Source organism: Armigeres subalbatus, chromosome 2, assembly GCF_024139115.2.
Source record: "Armigeres subalbatus isolate Guangzhou_Male chromosome 2, GZ_Asu_2, whole genome shotgun sequence".
Lineage (NCBI taxonomy): Eukaryota > Metazoa > Arthropoda > Insecta > Diptera > Culicidae > Armigeres > Armigeres subalbatus.
The window spans coordinates 175,653,835-175,677,710 of NC_085140.1; the positions used below are offsets into that span (position 1 = coordinate 175,653,835).

At 40.1% G+C, this 23,876-nt stretch overlaps 1 protein-coding gene across 4 annotated transcripts in view; it reads left to right on the top strand.

Moving 5' to 3' along the window:
- The window catches only part of LOC134211254 (uncharacterized), a 406,246-nt gene that overhangs the window by 150,322 nt on the left and 232,048 nt on the right, over positions 1-23,876 (top strand). For all 4 annotated transcript variants that reach the window (XM_062687965.1, XM_062687963.1, XM_062687964.1 and 1 more), the window contains one exon: positions 2,178-3,933. In XM_062687965.1, the coding sequence (XP_062543949.1) occupies positions 2,178-3,933 (1,756 nt within the window). The remainder of the gene's footprint in view (positions 1-2,177; positions 3,934-23,876) is intronic.

Below are 23,876 nucleotides of genomic sequence, written 5' to 3' on the forward strand. Positions count from 1 at the left end.
TACTTGGGCTACGACCGTTGGACCAATCCTTCAGCTCTTTGTCCGACTGGTTTCTGATTGCAACGGGTTTGGCGTGGTTGGGATTGTGAAAAAAATCCTTGCTAAAATCGAAAATGCATGCGTTAGGTGGTTGGATGAAATGAAAAGCAAGTTTGTGGGATTGCCAGTTGATTCGAGGTGTTGATTGCGAATTGTGGTAACCGCCTGTTAGATTCTGCATCGAAAGCGAAAGTAGGTTGTAAAATATGAACTGGTCAGTGAATTTGAAGATTGATGTTGCTGTTTGTTGGGCGGACAATTTGCAGCTGATACGACATGTAATTAGCCTAATCATGTTCATTTGAGAAATACTGGATGGAAAACCCCAAAAAATTAATAAAGGGTTGCTTAATAGGTAACAAAGGTATTTTGAGAAAAAATATTCAAGCTCTTTTAGTGGAATGTCTTCAACTGTCTAATACGAGCTTAGTACTTTTCATTTAATTCCACCACGTTTTGTTATCTTTCCAGATACGTATTTCGATTTCAACTGTGTATATATCCCGTTGAAATTTTGAAGAAATTTCAACTTTCCGTTAAAAATAATAAAATGTTTGAAATGTTTCTCGTGGTATTTTAAGATAATTTCCTATGGATATTATAGAGTAATCTCCTATTTGAGCAATTACCTAGAATTTCCTTTAGAAATTCCCAAGAATTTCCGAATATTTTTTCGTGGAAGTTTTGAAGAATTTCCACTGGAAATTGCAGTGAATTTCTCAAGAAAAACTTCGGATAGCTTTAAGCTTGAGCTTGAGCTTGATTGACTGCTCGTAGTTGCTACTCTATTATGACCAGATCAGCTGTTCTTGCACAGGGAACCAACAGATGTTTGCTTGGGATTAGCACACATCTTCAATGTACAAGTACTGGTGAACTCATTTGTTAGGTCATACTGGCGCCTGCCTCGTCAGAATGCAAGTCAATGTAGGGAAGGGGGAGGAAATGATGATGCAATCACTCGCCCACTACAAGCCGAATATACCTCTGCACTTGCCACGAGTTCATGCGGAATTTGTTGGAATTTTTGGGTTTAGGTTCGAGAGACAGAGGTCCGTCTTGGTTAACGAGCTGCCAATGTTATAGATAAGAGAAAGCAACTGATGGAATTTCTAATTGGATGTAGGAAACGAGCTCTATAGTTCATTTCCAATTCAAGCAGATTACTGTTAGAATACTCAAGTTGAAGGTATAGGAATAGTAATGGAAACGGTATGGAATCCATTTCCAGTTCTAGCGATTGCTAGAACATGAGAAATATAGAGAAAGATACAAAGTAGGAGAATGGAACGGACCTGGGATTGCACCCACGACCTCCTGCGTATGAGGCAGAAGCAGTAGCCATATGACTACCAAGCCCGCTAGAAAAACTTCGGATAGCTTTAATGCGAAAAACGTGAACAATAAAAAAATGGAAACTCAAAGAATTTTTGGTAGTAAAATTCAAATATCCCGCAGAAATTTGTTAACATTCTTTTCGGAAATTCCGAAGATTACCCATTAGCAATCCCGAAGAAATTGTCATTAGAAATCCGAAGAATTTCTAAAGGATATCCAAAGATTTCTTGGATAAATTCAGACTAATTTCCGGAGGAAAATATTCTCGTGGAAAATCAGAAGACATTCTCGCGGATTTTCTGAAAAAAAATTCCTGTGGAAACTCCAAAGGCATTCACTGCGGAAACTTCGACAAATTCCTCTTGAAAATTCCGAAGAATTTCCCGTGGAGATTCCTAAGAATTTCCTCTGGTAATTCCAAAAACTTTTAGAAAAACGCTTGATTTTGTGGAAGGCATTTCAATTTCAAGTGGAAATGCCGAAAAGTTTTCCAAAACATTTTTCAGAAAACTTAGAAGAATTATCCTGCTTAAAACGAATTAACTCGAAAACTTAAGTATAACCAAAATTGGCGTATCTAGCATTTGTACCCCGTTTGGATTGCCGAGGAACAGTTTTCGTAAACCAGCTACGAAACATTAAACAAAGTTGAAGTGGGATATTTGGATCCTTTTTTAGTGAATGCATGTAAACCGAATTGTATTTTGTTTTCATGCCGTAAATGTATTCTAAAATATTATTTCACCTCACCTAGCACTACCAGTAGCTTACCCTCCAATTTTTATCTTATTTTATTTCAGTTTGATCGCTAGTATCAACAGCGAAAAAGGTCAATCCACTCAGCAGGCATCCAGCAATGGCCACAAACGTCAATCCATTAGCAGCCAGGACACTTCCGGTGATATCGAATCTGACGTAGTGGTGGGGAAATCCATTGGACGGGAGCGCATAAACTCAACGTCACATTATTCCACTGAGAAAAGCGGATCATCGGGTTATTACAGTACAAACATTTTCTTCGCCGGTGGGTCGGTAGCGGACGACCACATCTATTACGAACCAGTCGTGGAACACGGTCGAAATCCGCCAGCGAAAACTACCAACAAACCAACCGGAACAACTGTTGGCAAAAAGGAAGGCATTTTGAAGAATAGCGGAAAGTCACAAGACTCCAACAAAGCGCAAAAGGATGGAAGAACATTAGAGAAGTACTACTATCCGGCAACGTTAGAAAACGTATCCAATGACGTGGCAATTATGCGCGCAAAACCGACTAGCAATGAAAAACTTACTGACATCACCGAAGCTCCCGATGGATCGATTCCACGTCCAATCTGGCCGCTGGATGTGGACGATTCCTTGGCTGATATCAATCTGGAGGCATTTAAAATGCGGCACAATAGCCAGCAAAACTTGATAGGCTTTGAAAGTCCTGCATCATCGATTTCGGACAACGAGTTGTACTCGGTTAGCAAGAAAAATATAGATGACACAGCAAAACAGAAATCCCAATCACAGTCCCAATATGAAGAATACCTAGAATTTCACAATACGAGGAATATCTTGGAGCAAATCCGTGGAAAGCTCAACACACTTCTGGAGCAAAGAACTGAGGTTCAGAAACATTCTGATAGTGGTCAGGGTCTTTCCCAGGCAGAAGTAGAATTAGAAGAAAAGATTACTAACCTAAAATCTGATTTGGAGGGGTACTTGCAATCTATGAACCAGAAGAATGAAAACGAAATCAAACGCTTCTGCAGGGGAATGTCCAAGGATGCCAAGGTTGTCGCCGTGCAGAATGCCGTTGAACATCGTCATCGATCGCGTGGGTCGTCGGTCAACTTTGAAAATGACTACGAAGTTCTTGAAAATCACAAAGCATTTGACCAATGTTATCATCCTACACTATCGCAACGAACGCTCACGAGATATCAAAATCCGAGTGATCAACCATCACTTTTTGAAACTGTTTATGTAAGAGACGGTTTCAACGTTCGCCAGTTAAATCGACCAGCTCCTAATCCGTTTGCGCAGGAAGCTCGCTCAACACAAATGCTTCTGAATCAACGGGCGATATACTTCCAACAGCAACAACAACAGCAGCAGCAGCAGATACAGCAGCCAATTCGTTACATGAGTAATGCGGAGATCAACGCTCTCTGCAGCTACGAAGTATGCGAGCGGAAGCCTAGCAAGGTGTCGATCGAGATCCCCGAAGACGCTGGCAAGAGTGCACACGTGGTGGTGGACGGTGGTGGTGTTGGGAAAGTCGCGGAGGGTCGCGTTAGACGTAAGTCAGAATTAAGCAATAGCAATAATGTAGGCAAAAATGGGGAAGTGAGTGATTTCACGTTGCAACGGGTGATTCTGATGGAAAGTTTGGGCAAGAATGGCAAGCTGTTTGGTGATAAGGAGAAGATGTTGCTGGAGTACCACCTGAATAAGCCAAGCTATTGGGAGCTGTACTACGGTGCAAATCGGGAGGAACATAAACCGCACCACACGCTGATACGGAAGGTGAAAATCGGAGGAAAGAATGCTATATCGGTGTCATATGTAAGTATTTGCTTTATTGTATTACTATATCTATCTAAGGTTGGAGGGTTAAAGTAAGAACCAGGTAATATGCCATTGAAAAGGATACTTTTTGCTATTGAAGTAATATATGTTCAGTTGATGTGATAGAACCAATTTTGAGCATATAAATACTACATTGCACTAATGCTACACTTTACCAGTGACTGATAGATTTTTCTTACCATCCTATGTAAGAATCTTACAGGCTTTTCTCCATATCTTATGATATTCATATCGCATAAAACTCATTCAAAGTTGTTTGGATTTTATACAAAAGTTGTATAAGAATATATAAATTGTGTTTTAAAATCCAACTATAAGGCATGTAACATGATTTTATAAAGATATTGGTAGGTGCTCATAACGATTTCTATGAATTTGTAACCACTTAATTGTCAGCAAACGTAATCTGCATGTGATTTGAAAAAAAAACATTTGTCTTAAGCCTTATTTGCTTTATTGTTTTTGAAGCCAAAATGTCTGATTGGTCTTATATTTTGTCCAGCAGTAGATATATTAAGGTGGACCACACTTATATGAAAAAAATCAAAATCGTTTTTTCTAGACATATACTCTCTGAAAATAAAGTTTTTTGCTCCCAGAAGCTACTATGAAAATTTCAGTTAGATCCGTCAAGTCTGAAGTTTAAATGAAAAAAATCATCTGAATGTACGGGAAAATGATCCCCTTTCACTGTTTTATCTCTAGGTTACCCTGTAGTCATTCAATGTCACTCATTAGTAACACGTACAATCTTTACGAAAGGGCTCCTGAAAGCCGCGAGTGAATTAGTCAAAAAACAAAAAAGTTATACCTTGCTGAAAAAAGTTGGAATAATAAAATTCCCTCGCCCATCCAACTAGTTCACATACAAAATCTATCGGAGATGTTTAGTGAGCCACAAATTCGTTAATTTTAGTTAATTTAAAAACGGGTATCGGACAAATGAAGTAAATCGAAGCACTTCGATACAAACTATTCTGCAAGTATAATAGCTGGATGGCGCGTTTCATCCCAGCGAAAATATCAACTTTTTCCATCAAGGTATAACTTTTTTTTATTTTTTGGCGAAATCACTCGCAGTTTTCTGGAGCCTCTTTATAATAAGTTACGTGTTACTAAAGAGTGGCATTGAATGACTACAGCGCCACTTAGAGGTAAAACAGTGAAAGGGGATATTTTTCTCATACATTCAGTTGATTTTCCCCATATAAACTGCAGACTCGTTGAGCATCCAGTTAGACTTGACGGATCTGGCAGAAATAGCTTCAGTAGCTTCTGAGAGCAAAACACTTTATTTTCAGAGGGTACATGTCTCGAAAAAATGGTTCTGAAATTTTTCATATAAGTGTGGTCCACCTGTATATGCTTCAAATATAACATCTGAGGCAAAAAGAAAAATTTCTCCAAAATGTCACGTATCTGTTGAATACCATTTCTGCTCAGATTATAATTCATGACAAAGTCTTCTTCTTCTTATTGGCATTACATCCCCACACTGGGACAGAGCCGCCTCGCAGCTTAGTGTTCATTAAGCACTTCCACAGTTATTAACTGCGAGGTTTCTAAGCCAGGTTACCATTTTTGCATTTGTATATCATGAGGCTAGCACGATGATACTTTTATGCCCAGGGAAGTTGAGACAATTTCCAATCCGAAAATTGCCTAGACCGGCACCGGGAATCGAACCCAGTCACCCTCAGCATGGTCTTGCTTTGTAGCTGCGCGTCTTACCGCACGGCTAAGGAGGGCCCCTGTCATGACAAAAATATAGGCTTATTAAGGTGCTACAAGTTTGCCATGGATCATGAATTGATATCTAGCTACTAAACAAAAGTTCCCAGAAGATTATACAAGTTCATGCCACTGACAGTTTACAACATTGAAATTCCATCGACAATTTATGTAATATCCTGTTGGGTTCTTGCCAATTATTTGATTACAGATGCCATTTCCGCTCCTACACTAAACGCGTTCTACTATAATCTCCAGTTTTCAACTAGAATTTTGTCGCCAACATGCGCCGCTCATCAGAATTTGCAGTTTTTGATCAACAATCCGCGTCACCGATGCCAAAAAATTTCATATTTTAGTCAGACTAGGGACGGAGTTTCTTCTGCAATACACTGTGGTCGCTTTTTCCGCGGATGTATTTAGACAATTTCCGGGTCCACCGCAACTTTCAACCATAACATTTTGAATATCGCTCAATTTTTCTTCGATTTTTTGTGGATTTTGTCTTCGATTTTTTGTGGAATCTTTATAAAATAAATGGATTGCATTATTTTTGCAATATAAGAAATGATGAACGTCTCATAGAGTTAATTTTAGAATCCGTTGCTGGGGTTTTCTTCCTTCCGAATCCGTTTCGAAACCAATCTTTCGACGTGTCAAGCTTCATGATATTGCAAAACAAGTACATTGACGAACGGTTTGACATATATTGATGGACTTATGGTCGTATATGGTCCCCTTGCGGGAGCTGGCTACTTTTCGTCCAGGCCTCGAAATCCATCTTTCGACGTGCCAAACATAATGGTATGGAACAAAAATTACAATGTTCATTCAACGATTTTTGTTCGAGTTAGTCACCACAGACAAACATACTAAATATAGGCAAAACTTTTTGGCCGTATTATTGCCGTCTTACTTCCGATTTCGGGTATTGTTAGCTCAATACATAGATTATGAGTAGATCTTCCATCGTAGGTGTTTGAACCGAACACTTTTTATTTTTTTTTATCTCTAATTCCTCCCTTTCACAGTCTATCGTTTCATACTTGTTTGCGCCCTAGCGAACGGCTTTCAATCTGTTGATCTTCAATTCAAGCTTTATCTGGTAAAAGGGCGAATGTCGCAAGAGAGAATTCTCTTCGTCGACTTCCCCTCTTTTATATAAAAGTGACAAGCAGAGGGTTTCTTTGCAGTTTATCACCTCAGAATGCAAGTTCGCATTGTTTTCTATCGTGCTGAGGTGATAAACCACAAAGAAATCCACTGCTTGTCACTTTTATTAAAAAGAGGGGAAGTCGGCGAAGAGAATCCTCTCTTGCGACATTCGCCTTTATTCCAAATAGAGCTTGTATTATCTACTCCCTCATATTTTGAGTAGAACTGACCGATAAAGCCGATAAACAAATCGTTATATCAAGATTACATAATCACCAGCTCATCAATTTTACGAAACTGGCCTCAGATTAATGATCGGCCACACCTAAACTCTGTAATCGACGGTGGATGTATCGACAGTTGGCCTCTTCTATATGGACGGAAATTTCACAATAAAACCGCGCAGCTACGATTTAATCACTATTTTCTCCGGAAAATGTGCTAAGACTGTTTTACATATGATGTAAAACGTTATGCAGCCAATAGTCCTGCTGATGATTCATGATCGCATCATCATCTGAATTCAGATTTTATGTCAATACTGCACAAAATCAATAACAACCCATTATAACGATACAATACAGGTTCTTAAAAGCCTTGCGTATTATCTACGATTATGATATGTCCAAACCAGATGTGACAAACAAACGGGATCTCCTTTTTTTCTGAACACGATGTTCCAAGCCCTTTAAATAATTTTGTACTTAAAACCAATTAATCTACCAGGTCAGCTAGGCCTGTTAGAAAATCGATAGCAAACACACCCATCAGGTCATTAGAGGCCATGCGTACGATTTACGATTTATATATGCCCAAACCGGATGTTATACGCATGGCCTCTAAGGGTCTGTATGGTCATGATAAGTTGCTGTCAATTTTACAGCGAGTTTAGTTGACCTGGTAGAACAATTAGTTCAATGTCCAGAACGATGTGAAAGGCTTAGTTCATTGTGTTTGAACATGTCTAAATCGAATGTATTGACATGATGCGTTGTTTTAAATTTCCAACCGAGCCTTGTTGACCTAGAAATGATATGAGAGGCTTGATCATTGTATTTGGTCATTTCTAAATCAAAATTATACGCATGGCCTTAAAAAGCTTGTATGGACATGATGGCTTACTATCGATTTTGTTCTGGACATAGTTGACCTGGTAGACCAATTGGGCTGAAATACAGAATGATTTGGAGGACTTAGAACATCCAGTTTGGACATATCTAAATTGTACACATGGCCTGTAAGTGCCTGTATGGATATGATGGGTTACTATCAATTTTCTACTAAGCGTTATTGAACTGGTAGATGAAGAATTTTAATTCTAGAATGATTTGGAGAACCTAGAACAGCTGCGAGAATATTGGCTGCGTCACGTTTTCCATCACATGTTGAATAGATTTATCACGTTTTCGAGATAAAACAAAATAGAAATATAATTGTTGTTGCGCTGTTATTATACCAATACCAATTTCAACCATATAAAAATGGCATACTGTCGGTTCATCGATTACAGAGTGTAGGTGTGGACGATCATTAATCTGTTCCGAAAAATTGATGAGCTGACGATTATTTTGGGTATATAAACATGTAAATTTGCTTGTCATAAGACGAGTTTGTACAATCCCATTGAGTTCCACCACTTAAGTGAAGACATTCCACTAAAAAGCTCAAAATAATTTTCTAAACTAATCGTCTGGAATATTGCCAGGTCAAATCCGGGTCGATATGCCCGAACTCCTAACTGTAAATTTTTTTTGGGCGCTGCAGGAAGGTTAATCTCTGAAGTAAACATTTCATACACAGGTAAATTAAAAAAAAAATACATATCGAAGAACATGAGTTTCCAAACAAAACGTCGTAAACTGTACCTCAGACAAAATTCGGCTAAAATTGAATTAAAACAAACATCAGGAGAGTGACCCCAAACTTTTGGCCGATGCATACCATCCACTTGAGTAAACATTTTGATTTTTCAAAATAAAACAATTTTTTTCCGCCGAAATTTCATCAAAGATTATTAAAATTGGCTTCCATTCCAATTTAAATTTCAAAATTTTGTGGGCTCGATTTCTTGAAAAATCAACATATTTTTACAACATAAATTTTAGAAAAATGTGTATTTTAAGGTAATATTTTAGTGGCTAAAAAATCAAAAATTGTTCGGTTCAAACATTTAGGGTAAAACGCCCAATAGTGGATCCCCTAGTAGCGGAATTTCGCTCTTCCTGCCACAAGGAGTAGAAATTTTCATATTATTTCCGCTTGATCTCTATTAACAAGTTCTGCATTTCCTTTTTACGATACATAGATAAAACACTCAAATATACGACGTTATTCATTTAATTAACATTTCAATGTCTGACTGAATTCGCTTTATAGTAGACCCCCTGAGGATCCATGATTGGAAATTGCTTCCCTCTAGTCGACACTTCATTTGATTTTGATGTTCCGTTTCGGGACGTTCTTCTTCCCTATTATCCCCTTCCCCCAAAACATTCCAAAACTTGTAATCAAATCATAGGACTGTAAGGTAGGTTCTTCCGATGGAATTTCATAGCCAAATGTTTGCATTGTGCTGTAATAATGCAAAAATGGCTGGAGGGTTCACTATTGGTTGGGAGTCCACTATTGGTCATTTTACCCTACGATGCAAGATCTACTCATATTCTATGTACTGAGCTATTGTTAGAAATCGGATATAAGACGGCAAAAATACGGCCAAACACTTTTGCCTATATTTTTCGAGGGTAAACCCAAACTTTTTGCCGGGAGTGTACATAGAGTCAACGTTAAAGATCACCATCCTGGGTAGCTGTCAGGTTTTTGTCGACTTACTTTATTTCTTTGTTGAGTTTATGTAGCCACGAGTGCCTAGGTCTGCCTCTGCTGCGATGCTCTGCCGAATCCCAGTCCAGCGTTTGCTAGCAGATTTCGTCTCCGCTCTTTCATTTCCTTTTTTTTCACTTCCATTTACGCTCTCTAATTTCTGTTGATATCGGTTTTTGATGGCATCGTCGATGGAGTTTAGCATTCGAGATCCAGTTGTGAGGGCACCAGGCCTGAATTATAAAACGTAGATATCGGTTGCAGTTTCTGCGTGATCTGCGCTGATACACACCATGTCTCACTGGCGTACAACAACACAGATTTCACTTTAGAACAGAATATTCGAAATGTAGTGCGTTGACTCATCTGATTGGAAGAGCTTCTCGGTGTTAGAACCCCGAATATCCCTTGATTTTCGTAATTGAATGGTGGAAGATGTTCTTCAGTTGAGGCAGTTTCTTATGCACCATGTTGTAGTGCATGTTTTGTTTCATCACCAACATCGATATGACACTTGTAGTGTACTTTGACTGCCAGATCAAAGTAAACTAGATGTTAGTCATGCGAACAGGAACGGCTTTATCAATATCATACTTTTGCATCTACTGTTTGTAGCGGTGATAAACACCACGACAGCCTATCTATAGGTAGTTATGTGTTGCATAAAATTGCGCTCAATTCACTGGAGACCACTACTGTGGACGATGTAAGAATTCGACTACCAGAATACGCTCCTTTGTACATAAATACGTTCCCGATCTGCAATTAGCTCACAAAAAAATGAAAACTCATCAGCACGTAATAAATCTAGACCAACATTTAAAAAGGGCATAACAGCCAAAATTTATTCCTTCTGATTCCTTGTCTACATATATAGCTATGGATTGTATAACATTTCACCGAAAACTATTTCGCGGAATTCATTTTCGCGGTCGAACATTTCGCGGAATAACATTTGGCGGTTTGTAACTTTTCACGGTACGACATTTGGCGGTTTGTACCTTTTCGCCGAATGACTTTTGGCGGAATGTACCATTTTGCGTAATATTAGTAATAGTTTAATGTTCATTCAACACCTCCATAATTATTACGTGCGAAGTTTCGGACGAGATTAACACGTTAAAACTGTTATACCTAAAAAGGTTGAAAAAACATTTTCGATAAATTTCCTAGACCGGGCCAGAAGTTGGACCCAGTCTCCTTCAACATAGTCTTGCTTGGCAGCCACGCATCATCCCGCACGGCTAAGGACGGTCTCCCAGAATATGTAGAAGTAGTTTTCAAAATTTAAATTGCCCCTTAAAAATCCTTTATAATATCTGGCAGATGGGCCAGATATAATGAAGGCGTTATCTCCTCTCTTTGCCTTGTTACAGATAGACAATTTTATGAATAAGGCGTTACCTCTCCCTTCGCCTTATACCTGACAGACGTGTTCTTTTAAAGAAGGAATTATCAACTCCTTTTGCCTTATACCGGACAAATGCATCCATTTAAAGGTCGCATTAGAAGGCATTATCAACTCCTTTCGATTTATGCCGGGCAGATGCATCCATTCAAAGAATGCGTTACTCCTCCCTTCGCCACATACTGAGCAGACGCTTTTTTTTTAAAGGAACTATCAACTCCCTTTGCCTTATACCGGGCAGAAGAATCCATTTTAAGAAGGCGTTACTCTTCCCTTCGCCTTATACCGGGCAGACGCGTTCTTTTAAATAAGGCATTATCAACTCCTTTCGCCTTATACCGGGAAGATGCATTCATTTAAAGAAGGCGTTACTCCTTCCTTCGCCTTATGTTGGGCAGGCGCGTTCTTTCAAAGGAGGAATAATCAACTCCTTTTGCCTAATACCGGGCAGAAGAATCCATTTTAAGAAGGCGTTACTCTTCCCTTCGCCTTATAGCGGGCAGACGCGTTCTTTTAAAGAAGGCATTATCAACTCCTTTCGCCTTATACCGGGCAGATGCATTCATTTAAAGAAGGCGTTACTCCTCCCTTTGCCTTATACCGGGCAGTCGCGTTCTTTTGAAAAAGACAGACAGAAAAAAGACCTTTGCCTTTCACCGAGCTGCCTAGAGATGTTCAGGTCTCGGGTTTTGAAACCCTAAGCCCGACGGGTTCGGGTCGGTTTCGGGAAAATTAGTACAATATCGGGTTCGGGTCAGGTACGGGTTTGCGAGATAAAAAATCGGGTCCGGGTAGGGTACGAGTTTGAGAAATAAAACACTGAATATTAGTTTATTCAGTTTTGTTAATTGTGAGGCTAGTTCGTTATTTGGGCTCACATTTTTTTCGATTTAAAAAAATAAACCGAAAATATCTAGTTTGAATTTTCGGGCAAAACTTTAGTGCGGGCTTAAATAATTAAATTGTGTCGGGTTTGGGTCGAGTACGGGGAATGCAAAAATTCTCGGGTACGGGTCGGGTTCGGGTTTAATAATTTTTTTTATTCCGGGTTCGGGTCGGGTCCGGATTTGAAGGATATTTACAAATTGGGTTCGGGTCGGGTTTGGAAAATGTGAAACCGACCATCTCTAGGGCAGACGCATCCATTCAAAGTAGGCATTATCTTTTCCCCTTTACCGGGCAGATGCGTTAATTCATAGAAGGGACTACCTCCTTTCTCTTCTGTATACCGAGCAAACGTGTCCATTTCAAGAAGGCATTGTTCCCTCACTTTGCGTTATAACGACCGGAGGCGGTCATTCAAAGAAGGCATTACCTTCTTTCATTGAATTAAATCACAATCCAAAAGAATTTAGCCCGGATTGCATGTAATTAAGCTGAAATCCATAAATATTTCAATGATAATTATTCTAGCTGAATTCCGCCAAATGGCATTCCGCGGAATGATTTTCGGTGAAAAGGTACATTCCGCGAAATGTCTTTCGGAAAAATGGTGCATTCCGCGAAACGTGTTTCGGAGAGTTGATACATTCCGCGGAATGTCGTACCGTGAAAAAAAATTCCGCGGAGTGTTTTTCGGCGAAATAGTATACAACCATAGCTATGTATGTAGACAAAGAATCAGGAGGAATAAATTTTGGCTGTTACGCCCTTTTCAAATGTTGGTCTAGAAATAATGACGCGGAAAATTACTCTATTCTGGGCGTACATGAATCTTTTTCAACATTTCGGACGTCAGGAAGTACAGGCCAATAACTCAGCCGTTTTTCAACATATTCCGGAGATTTTTGTATGAATCAAAAAGTAAACTCTCTAAGATTTTATACAGCTATTATAAACAATAGATTTAATGGATTTAACTATTGAAAAATTTAATTTTGCTAGCCAATGTTCAAATTGGACTTTAACAGTAAATTGCCTAAATTTCGGCTATTAGCCATCTGGCATGAACATGCATAAAATGTTAATGATCAAATCTCGTATCTTTGATACAACCCTCTACTTTTTGGCATTCCCTTTATGTGCATTACTTTTCGTGTAAATTTAAACAACTTTTTCCATCTGTGTATGGAATCACAAATTGTTTTTAAGGTCTACACAATATCATGAATGGAAACTTACATCTAGTAAAAACCAATAATTAATAATTATTTTCGAGCGTCTTATGGGAAAATGTTTTTACTTCCACTAATTTGCATTTAGTGGAAGTAAAAGGAAGATAATTTTTTTAAACCGTGAAAAACCAATAGTTATTACTAAAGCCTCATTTCGCCTAAATAAAACTGCCATTAATCATAGACGAAATTTGTGTAACCTTTATACAAAACGTGCTTCGCGAGTCCTCGCGGCAACCAACAGCTGGGTTTGTTCTGTCAACATTTTTCATAAACCTCCCACGCATTGCACTGTAATTATTCGGACACTAGACTCATTCTGACAAATTGCAATTTTATAATCTCTGCGTTCATCCTGGAGTTTGCAATTGGCTTAGTTTATGGCGACGGCAACGATGGGCAATGCATGTTGGATCGCCGTCGCCGTCCATGATATTTGGACTTTGTTTACCAGTCAGCTGCTGGCTGCGAGCTCACACAGAACCATTAGATGGCGAGTCCATCGCAGGCCGCGGTAATGGCACTCTTACTGATTTATGATATAATTTCCATTTTGCGTGGTAGTGCTGTTTGCATTTAGCCGTATATAGGAACGCGACGCTTCTTTTTTAAAGCTCATGGACGACATCGCCTGTTGTCATCGTGGAATGGGAATTGGTGCCATCACGGTGGAGGCTGGTGGTGATTTGCGATTTATGTACAAACAATGAACTTGACTAAATAAATCATTGATCCACGGTGGCGATGTGCCTCTGATTGTCAACTGGGGTTTTGATGTTATGGTATCGTGTGCAGAAATAAAATATGACTGTCAAAATTGGGCGTACATCATAGATTTGATAAATATATCTGAAACTTCAAAAGAGATTGATTAAATCAATGGTATTTCCAATTTTCCATGTTTATTTATTTCGAAATCATTTCAAAATATGCCCGGCAGATAAAAGTGAGGTTGAAAACAAAGGATCATAATTCGATAAATTGATTATTGACGCGTTCTATGCACTGTTCTTGTGTTTAAAATGGAAGAAAATGTTTGATAAAGAAATCTCTTCCTCGATTCTTACAATTGAAGTGATAAGAGAGCGTAAATTTTGATTCCAGTTTTGAAATATTTTAAAACCTAATGAACCTTTTATTTGCTAATAGGTCTAGTTGGAGCATCAATCTTCTAACTTCTCTTCGCATAAAGGGCTGCTGTCATACCTCTGTACAAATCTAGTTGCATTTACAATGCGGAAAACTATCGGAGTATGTAGGGTATGTATTTGTTCCATTATTACTCCTATATCAATAACATTCGCAAAAAACAGACAATTTTGGCTCAATTTGTGTCGATTTGTGTTGTTATCTGGCGTGCTCACTGCTGAAAAATATCATACAAATGAGAAACAAAACAATTTGCGCTCTGATTCTTTGGTTTCGAAAGTTATTGATTTGGGTACAAGGCACTTCGCCCGAGGATACGCATACCCTTGCGCACATTATCGAAACACGCTAGGAGTCTTTCGCTATCTCTTCCACCTCAAAGTCCACTAATTCTAGTCGTGCTTTTTGTAAATGATCTCTGCGGCACAATTAAATCCGAAATATTGATGTTCGCTAATAACTTGAATTCTTTTGAGTTGTGTCATCTTTGGTAGAGTGCTGTGCCCTCCAAGTTGACATCTATGCATTGGTAAACTGGTGCACGCCAAATGGAATGGAAATCAACGTTCAAAATGCAGCGTACCATCGTTCAGTAGATTGAGAAGTCCGTCTGTCTTCGATTATAGTATGACTGCAGCCAGTAGTCAAGTGCTCAGCTGGATTTCAGGCTCAACTTCAATCTGTATATAACTACAACAACCACCACGGCGTATGCAATGCTAAGATTTATAAAACGAAACGCTCTGGAGTTTGAAGATCTATTATAGGATAATACTACTAGAAAACTCTTTGCTGAGGCCTGGTCCACAGTATACTGGAATACGCTGTTCTTGTGTGGGCTCCATATAATGTAGTTCAAAGTAATTGATTGTATCCTTAATTCTTGTAGTTAATTCTTTTAATTCTAATTTAAGTTTAATTTCGTGGCCCTGCACTGTCATAAATTTAGGAAGGCGAATGACACTGAATAGTGAGTTTGTTATTTATTTCGCTTTCTGGTTGCGCCTCACCAAGATGCCCATGCTTTTATGTAAGGTAAGGCGACGCTTTGGGTGTTTGGCGATTAGAACGTAAAATGGTCGACTACTAGCGCCTCTTTCGGGAGAATCGCGCACAATAATTAATTAGCGATGAACTTGATGGAAATGTTACGTCTGTTTGTCTGTGATAAGATTTTATTTTGAAATTTCGATATAAGTAAACGTGTTGATTTTCATAAATCTATTTTGTAAAATGCATTCAAAAGGACAAACTTATAGAATGCTTAGAGTATAATATTTAAGACAAACTGGAATCTGAACGCGAGTAATGACAAATGAGAGGCAAATGATTAATCTACGTTTCAAAAAACGATCTTGTTGGATAGCCGGACAAGAGTTGTTCTTTTCAAAAGTCTTACGGTTGAAACCATTTACATCAAAAATCGTTTTCGCCGGACAGATCAATTGGCCGTTAATGACGTTTGCAAATTTCGGTCGCATTTGGCCGAAAAAGTCGTTCGGCAGAAATGGCCATTTAGTCGAAAATGTTGTTTCCCTTTCGGCCGCATGTTCTCTTTGGCCAAATTATATTTTAGGGCAAACCGTTTTCGCCTAATCTCCGTTTCGGCCGAATGGAACTCGGCTAGATGATTTTCAGCCAAACGCATTGGTTGGTTGGATAAGTGGTATTTGGACAAATGGCTTTTGGAATGAAAAGATATTTTAGTTGCTAGATAAAGATTGTCGCTGTCGTCGCTGTCCGGAACATATTTTTCTGGCGAGAATAGGGGATCTAAATGTCAATGAAGGAAAAATACATGCGATTTGACAGTTTAGTAACACACATGTTTCGGACAGCAGAACAAAGGGAACCGAAGCGACAATCTTTATCTTGTAACTAAAATATCTTTTGTTGAATGACTTCCGGCCAAACGACCCTTTCCACTCATTGGATCAGTCATATGAAAATCGCATCAATAATTTCTTTCAGTGTATAGTATAATATGAACTATGATGAGAAGGTTCGATGCCTGCTCCAGTCGTGAAATAAGCGAAAAACGAAACATTCTTCACTGGTCTACTGGATACTGTCCGTTTGTTTAAGCCTCTCCTGCCTTTTCTGAGATTTTTGCAGAGATACGGATGCTCCAAATGTTACACATTTTCTGGTATTCAATTTTCTAGTTTTTGGAGCTAACTCAAGTCCTTACGATTAAGATCATTGTCATGACTTAAACTTTTCAGAATATCTACAGATATTTTTGTTTCCGTAGATCATTTAAGTTCCTAATATTTCTGCATTATCTAAACCACCCAGGTTAATCAAATACTTCAGTTTCCTAATATTTTTCGGTCATCCAGAGTCTAAGAAATCAACTTAACTTTCGTTGTACCTTTAGAATCCCTAGATTCTTTTATAATTACGAAAACTGGCTAGATTCTTTAAAATAATCTAAACTTTATTCTCCAGGTCCAAAAGACCCTCTAAAGATCATTTTTTCTTCTAATTGTTCGTATTTGTTACAAATTTTCTAGATATCCGATTTTCTATGGATTTCATAGATTTTCGAGACGTAACAGATTCATCATAGAGTCCGGGTCGTTTTCCGGGACGCCTGGCATTGCGGGACAGGTAGGCTGAATCCGGGTCTGTTCCGCATAATCCGGGACGTCTGGTCACTTTACCTGATGTTGTAGCAGCGCGGGTTGCGGCTCTTAAGCCAACCCCTGTAACGATATTCGTGATTCCTGTATTCCATATTCAGTAACTCAACAACTTACCTACGAATAGCATCCTTATTGTCTCCTCTCCTGAAGCGTCTCACGATGGAGTGATTTATAATTTTTTTTAAAGCTGCCGTTATCGAATAAGCTGCTGTCAAATAGTTGCAAAAAGATGATTTTTTCAGCACGAGTTGTACGTTTATCCAACGAAGCTTGCCGAGATGTACTTGCCTTTGGAAATTTTTGATGTCATGTCCACCAAACTATTTAATTTATTACGGGCGCATAGAATACACTATTTGAGCACTTACCCAAGCTAATTCAGCAAAATGTATATGACTACATGACAACACTACTGTTCTGATGTTGGTTTTTCATTATAGCACCCAAATGAGTGTTTTAATGAATAGTATGCAACCCATTTGAGTTGAGTTCATTAAAGCACCCATTTCGTTGGTATGGAAAAGCAGGCCGTTTTATCACTCACTGACTGACTTGGGGGTCATTCAATAATGATGTCACAGTTTTAAGGGGGAGAGGGGGTCTAAGATTTTGTGACAGTACATATACTAGGTATACATAAAAACGTGACAGAAGGGGGGAGGGAGGTCCAGAAATCTCAAAAAGTAGTGGACGTCATATTTGTATCGTCCCTACAAGGGGCAAGTAACTCTAAACTTTGCGATAATATTACTCATTGTCTCGCAATAGTATTTCGTGATATTTCTAGTATCCATGATTTTCGTCAAACAAAGAAACGGTTGCTAGTTCGGTTGTTATGGTGTTTGTCAGTTAGTTGATGAAACACAGTGCTCCCCCGTATTGGAAACACCTGATTTCTACCTTCTTCAGATTCTAGAAAACTTTCAAACCGCATTTTATAATTCTAATGCCATCAAACCAAAACGTAGGCCCTGAAGATTGCTCAAAAAGTAATAGTAATAGAAATAGTTGTTCAGGTATTTTTTAGAAATTTAAAGGAGACTGAAATCATGTGTTGCCTAAAACTGGGTGGACTGTATCAACTGGGTGGCGTTGTGTTTCATGCTTTCTCAACCAGGGCTCTTCGATCAATTTACCGTAGATGCGACGTAGTTTTTCGCTAGTATTTGTTAGTATTTCTGGATACTGTCGAAAGTTTAGAGTTAGTCGCCCCTTGCGTCCCTATGTTATATTTTGTTCGTAGAATGAAAACCGAAAGTAAATCATATCAATTCATTCGTACATTTGTCGTTGGGTATCCTCAGTTATAGGATAGAAGGATATACGATACGGCTTGAGATCAATTGGATCCGCTTATGGAAAATTTGTGCAAGAAAATGGGTAAATTTTCATTGGCACTTAGTGTGATTTGGCTGAACCCCGACCAACTGTAAACCAGATATTATGATCAGGAATTGCAAAAAAATAGTTTCAATAAAGAGTCTTCCCCGCCGCAACAATTTATATTGGCTATGGAGTAGTGCTAGCGCTTTGCTCTTTACCGGTGGGTCCTAGAGGTGTGTTCGGAAAATCCACGAAAAGTTACACGGAAAATTCTTTAGATTTTCGGGGGAGTTGCTTCAAAATGTGAAAATCTACAAAAAATTGAATGCAACGGAAAATTGTTTGAAATTTTCGTAGATGGACTTTCTTCGGATTTCTACAGGGAATTATTCGTATTGTCCATAATAAATTCTTCGGAAATTCAATGCGAATAATTTAAAGAAGTTGAAGAGTCTTTCGACAGATTTTATTTTGGCCGAATAATACGTTAAGTCAAAAACCATCAAGCCGAATTGCATTTGGCGGAAATCAAGGTTTGAGCGAAACGGTTATGCAACGGAAAACAAATTGACCAAAAGTTTTATTTGGTTAAAGAAACATACGGCCGAATTGGAAATTTTGCTGAAAAAGCACTCTTCCCTAACACGTCGTTTGACCGAATAGGTTATAAGGCCGAATATGTCGTTCGGTCGAAATGATGTTTGACAGAAAGGGCTATTTCCCCGAAAATGTCATTTTGTCCCACGGCCTATTGTTAATTATTGAATGAGTTTTTTTATATTACCTGATTAAGGCTGGATGGGCCTGTACAGTGCATTGAAGTCTTCTTCATTCAGTACGGTCCATGGCTACACTACACGACGCCAACCACGCTGTCTATGGAGGGTCCGTAAATCATCCTCCAACTCAGTGGCGTAGCAGCCAGGGGTGGTTTTGGGCATAAAACCCCCAGAGACATCATTTTTAGAAGAAATTTTTTTCGAGAAAAAAAGTGTTCAGAAAACCCCCCCCAGACCAATTTTCTGGCTACGCCACTGCTCCAACTGATCGATCTACCTTGGTCGCTGTGCACCTCGCCTTCTTATTTCCGTCGGATCGTTGTCGAGAACCACTTTCACCGGATTACTGTTACACTTACTGGATTACATTCAGGCTACATGCCCGGCCCACCGCAGTCTTCTAATTCGCGGTATGAACGATGATTGATTCTCCCAACAGCTGATACTACTCGTGGTTCATTCACCTCCTTCACGTACCGTCTGCCATCTGCACTCCACCATGGATGGTACGCAGCACTTTCCTTTCGAAAACTCCCAGTGCGCGTTGGTCTTCCACGAGCATTGTCCAGGTCTCATGTTCGTAGAGAACTACCGACCTTATAAGTGTTTTGTAGATAGTCAGTTTGGTGCGGCGACGAACTCTATTTGATCGGAGCGTTTTGCGGAGTCCAAAGTACGATTTCCTGCCATGATGCGTCTCCGAATTTCTCTGCAGGTATCGTTATCTGAGGTCACTAGTGAACCCAAGTACACGAATTCTTCAACCACCTCGATTTTGTCACTATCAATACAAACTCTTGGTGGGTGGCTTACGTTATCCTCTCTTGAGCCTCTTCCTGTCATGTACTTTCTCTTCGACGTGTTGATGACTAGTCCAATCCGTTCAGCTCCGCTTTTCAGTCTGATGTAGGATTCCTCCATCCTCTCAAAGTTACGTGTCATAATGACAATGTCGTCGGCGAAACCAAATAACCGGACGGACTTCGTGAAAATCGTACCACTCGTGTCAATCCCTGCTTTTCGTATTAGTCCCGTTGTTGAATAGCAGACACGAAAGACCTTGCCGTAACCATCTGCGCGTTTCAAAGGGGCTCAAGAATGTCCCTGAAACTTAACCGCTGGTCTCGATCGATTGTATCATATGCAGCTTTGAAGTCGATAAATAGATGATGCGTGGGCACGTTTTATTTGCGGACTCTTTTGCGATTTGTGTTATTCGGCGGCATAAAATTTGTGGGAGTAGGCGGCGTTCAGCAATGTGATTGCGCGGTAGTTGCTACAATACAGCTTATCGCCCTTTTTGTAGATGAGACACACGAAACCTTCCATTCACTCATGCGGCAGAACCTCATCCTCCCAAACCGTGGTAATTACCCAATGCAGCACTATAGCCAGTGCCTCACCTGGAGATTCAGGTGCTCTTCGTAGTGTTGCCGCAACTATTGGATCACCTCACTCTCGTTTGTTAGAAGGTTCCCGTTTATGTCCTTATACATATCGGGCTGTGGCTCGTGGCCCCCACGTGAACGGTTCAACTTCTCATATAATTTTCGTGCGTTATTATTGTCTACCCGTTTGGCCAAATGGCCCAAATTGTCGTTTAGCTGAAAGTGATTCGGTGAAAAGCCATTCGTTCGAATATCACTTGGTTGAATAACACGCTAGGCCGAAAATCACCTAGCCTAATTTCATTAGGCTGAATTGAACGTTTGTCCGAAACGGTATGGTTCGACCGAAAAATACATTTGGCCGAAAGCGATAAACATCCTAATGGCTCATTCGGCCGAACTGGTAATTTGACCGTCAAACTTGTTTGCCGTAACAGTTCATTTTGGCCCAAAAGGTCGTTTGGCTGAAAATGTCATTTGACCGAATAGATCATTTGGTCGAAAATACCGTTTGATAGAAATAGTCGGTTAGCAGAAAACCGATTGGCTCGAAAATTTCCTTTCTGCAAAACAACTATTTCGGCAAAACGAAATGACCTATTCGGCTGAACGGCTTTTTTGCCAAATGACCAATTCAGTCGAACGACACTTTCAACCGAATGCCCATTCTAGCCAATTGAGCAATTCGGCCTACCGTTTTTTTTCTGCTTAAGGAACTGTTCGATCAAATGAGATTTTTGGCAAAATAATTTTAACCCTTATCCTCCCTTGATACTTTTTAGGCACTAAAAAATGACTTAAAAAAATAATAACTCCTTTGATTCTCAACCGATTTTGACGATTCACCTACCTAACGAACCGGTTAGGTCTCTAGTTCTCAAACCTGGAATTGGCATTGGCCACCTGGTTCCGGAATAATTCCGGGGTCGAGTGGGGTACCTTTTTTGACCTTGCTAAAAGTCCTAAAACTAATTTTTTGATGTGTCCTACTTCATGAAATCACGAGACATGTTCAATAGTGCCTCTTCCAAGGTTCCCTGGTGGGTTTGGACAGTTTCTGCGGCATTCCCGGGACCTGGTTCCCCCGGGAAGTGGCCACTTTTCGATTTGATTCGAAACCCATCTTGCGAGTCTCAAACTTCATGATTTCGCAAAACAAGCTCAATAGAGTCTAATTTGAGGTACCTAAATGGTTCTGGTCAGGTTCCGTGGCATTCCGGAGACCTGGTTCCCCCCCAGAAGTGGCCACTTTTTGATCCAAAACCCATCTTGCGCCGTCTCAAACTTCATGATTTTGCGAAACGAGCTCAATAAACTCTAATTTAAGGCACCTGAGTGGTTCTGGTCAGCTTCCGTGGCATTCCGGGGACCTGATTTTCCCGGGGAAGTGGCCACTTTTCAATTTGACCCGAAACCCATCTTGCGACGTCTCAAACTTCCTGATTTCGCGAAACAAGTTCAATAGAGTCTAATTTGAGGTACCTAAGTGGTTCTGGTCAGGTTCCGTGGCATTCCGAGGACCTGGTTCCCCCGGGGAAGTGGCCACTTTTCGATTTAAGCTCGAAATTCATGAAGTTTGAGACGTCGCTAGATGGGTTTCGGATCAAATGTAAAAGTGGCCACTTCCCCGGGGGAACCAGGTCCCCAGAACGCCATGGAACCTGACCATAACCACTTAGGTACCTCTAATTAAACTCCATTGAGCTCGTTTCGCAAAATCATGAAGTTTGATACATCGCAAGATGGATTTCGGATCAAATTAAAAAGTGACCACTTCCCCGGGGGAACAGGGCCCCCGGAATTCCACGAAACCTGACCAGAACCACTCAGGTACCTCAAATAAGACTCTATTGAGCTCGTTTCGCAAAATCATGAAGTTTGAGACGTCGCAAGATGGGTTTCGGATCAAATCGAAAAGTGGCCACTTCCCCGGGGGAACCAGGTCCCCGGAATGCTACGGAACCTGACCTGCACCACTCAGGTACCTCAAATCAGACTCTATTGAGCTTGTTCCGCAAAATCATGAAGTTTGAGACGTCGCAAGATGGGTTTCGGATCAAATCGAAAAGTGGCCACTTCCCTGGGGGAACCAGGTCCCGGAATACCACGGAGCCTGACCAGCACTCAGGTACCTCAAATTACACTTTATCGAGTCCGTTTGGCAACATCATGAAGTTTGAGACGTCTCAAGATGGATTTCAGATCATTTAAAAAAGTGGCCATTTCCCCGGGGGAACTAGGTTGCTGGAATGCCACTTAACTTGACCAGCGCCACCAAGGCACCTTAAATCAGACTCTACTGAGCTCGTTTCGCGAAATCATGAAGCTTGAGACGTCGCAAGATGGGTTTTCAGATCTTTTAAAAAAAGTGACCACTTCCTCGAGGGAACCAGGTTTCCGGAATGCCACGGAACCTGACCAGCAACACTCAGGTACCTCAAATTAGAATCTGTTGAGCTCGTTTCGCGAAATCATGAAGTTTGAGACATCGGGAGGATCAAATGGAAAAGTGGTCACTTCCCCGGGGGAACCAGGTCCCCGGGATGCAACGAAACCTGACCAGAACCACTCAGGTACCTCAAATTAGACTCTATTGAGCTCGTTTTGCAAAATCATGAAGTTTGAGACGTTGCAAGATGGGTTTCGGATCGAATCAAAAAGTAGCCACTTCCACGGGGGAACCAGGTTCTCGGAATACCACGGAACCTGACCAGAACCACTCAGGTACCTCAAATTAGAGTTTATTGAGCTCGTTTCGCGAAATCATGAAGTTTGAGAGGTCGCAAGATGGGTTTCGGATCATATCAAAAAGTGGCCACTTCCCCGGGGGAACCAGGTCCCCGGAATGCCACGGAATCTGACCAGAACCACTCAGGTACCTCAAATTAGACTCTATTGAGCTCGTTTTGCAAAATCATGAAGTTTGAGACGTTGCAAGATGGGTTTCGGATCGAATCAAAAAGTAGCCACTTCCACGGGGGAACCACCCAGACAACCAGAATGCATGCATAATTGAATTGTTTTTCTGTTATGCGATGCCTTTGCGCACAAATTTCATCGCATAATAGTCGCGAAAACGCTTTTTACGTACAAAAGTGGAGGCGATACCTATATATGTATTTCTTATCCGACGTTGCACGGTAGTGTATGCGATGTGCACGATTTTTAGGCGAGTTTGTTCGTTATACATTGCGATGTAGTTTGTGATAACAAACTATGTTTGACAGATAATCCGATTTCATTTGGGTTTGTTTGCAGGAATATGCGATGTCAACAAATGAAGCTTGAATAAACTCGTAAAATAGCCTACTGTGCGAGAAAATATATAACTGAACTGATGAAATTCGCACCACAATGCGATTTTGATGAAATATGGATCGGTAAACGATATTAATCGTGCA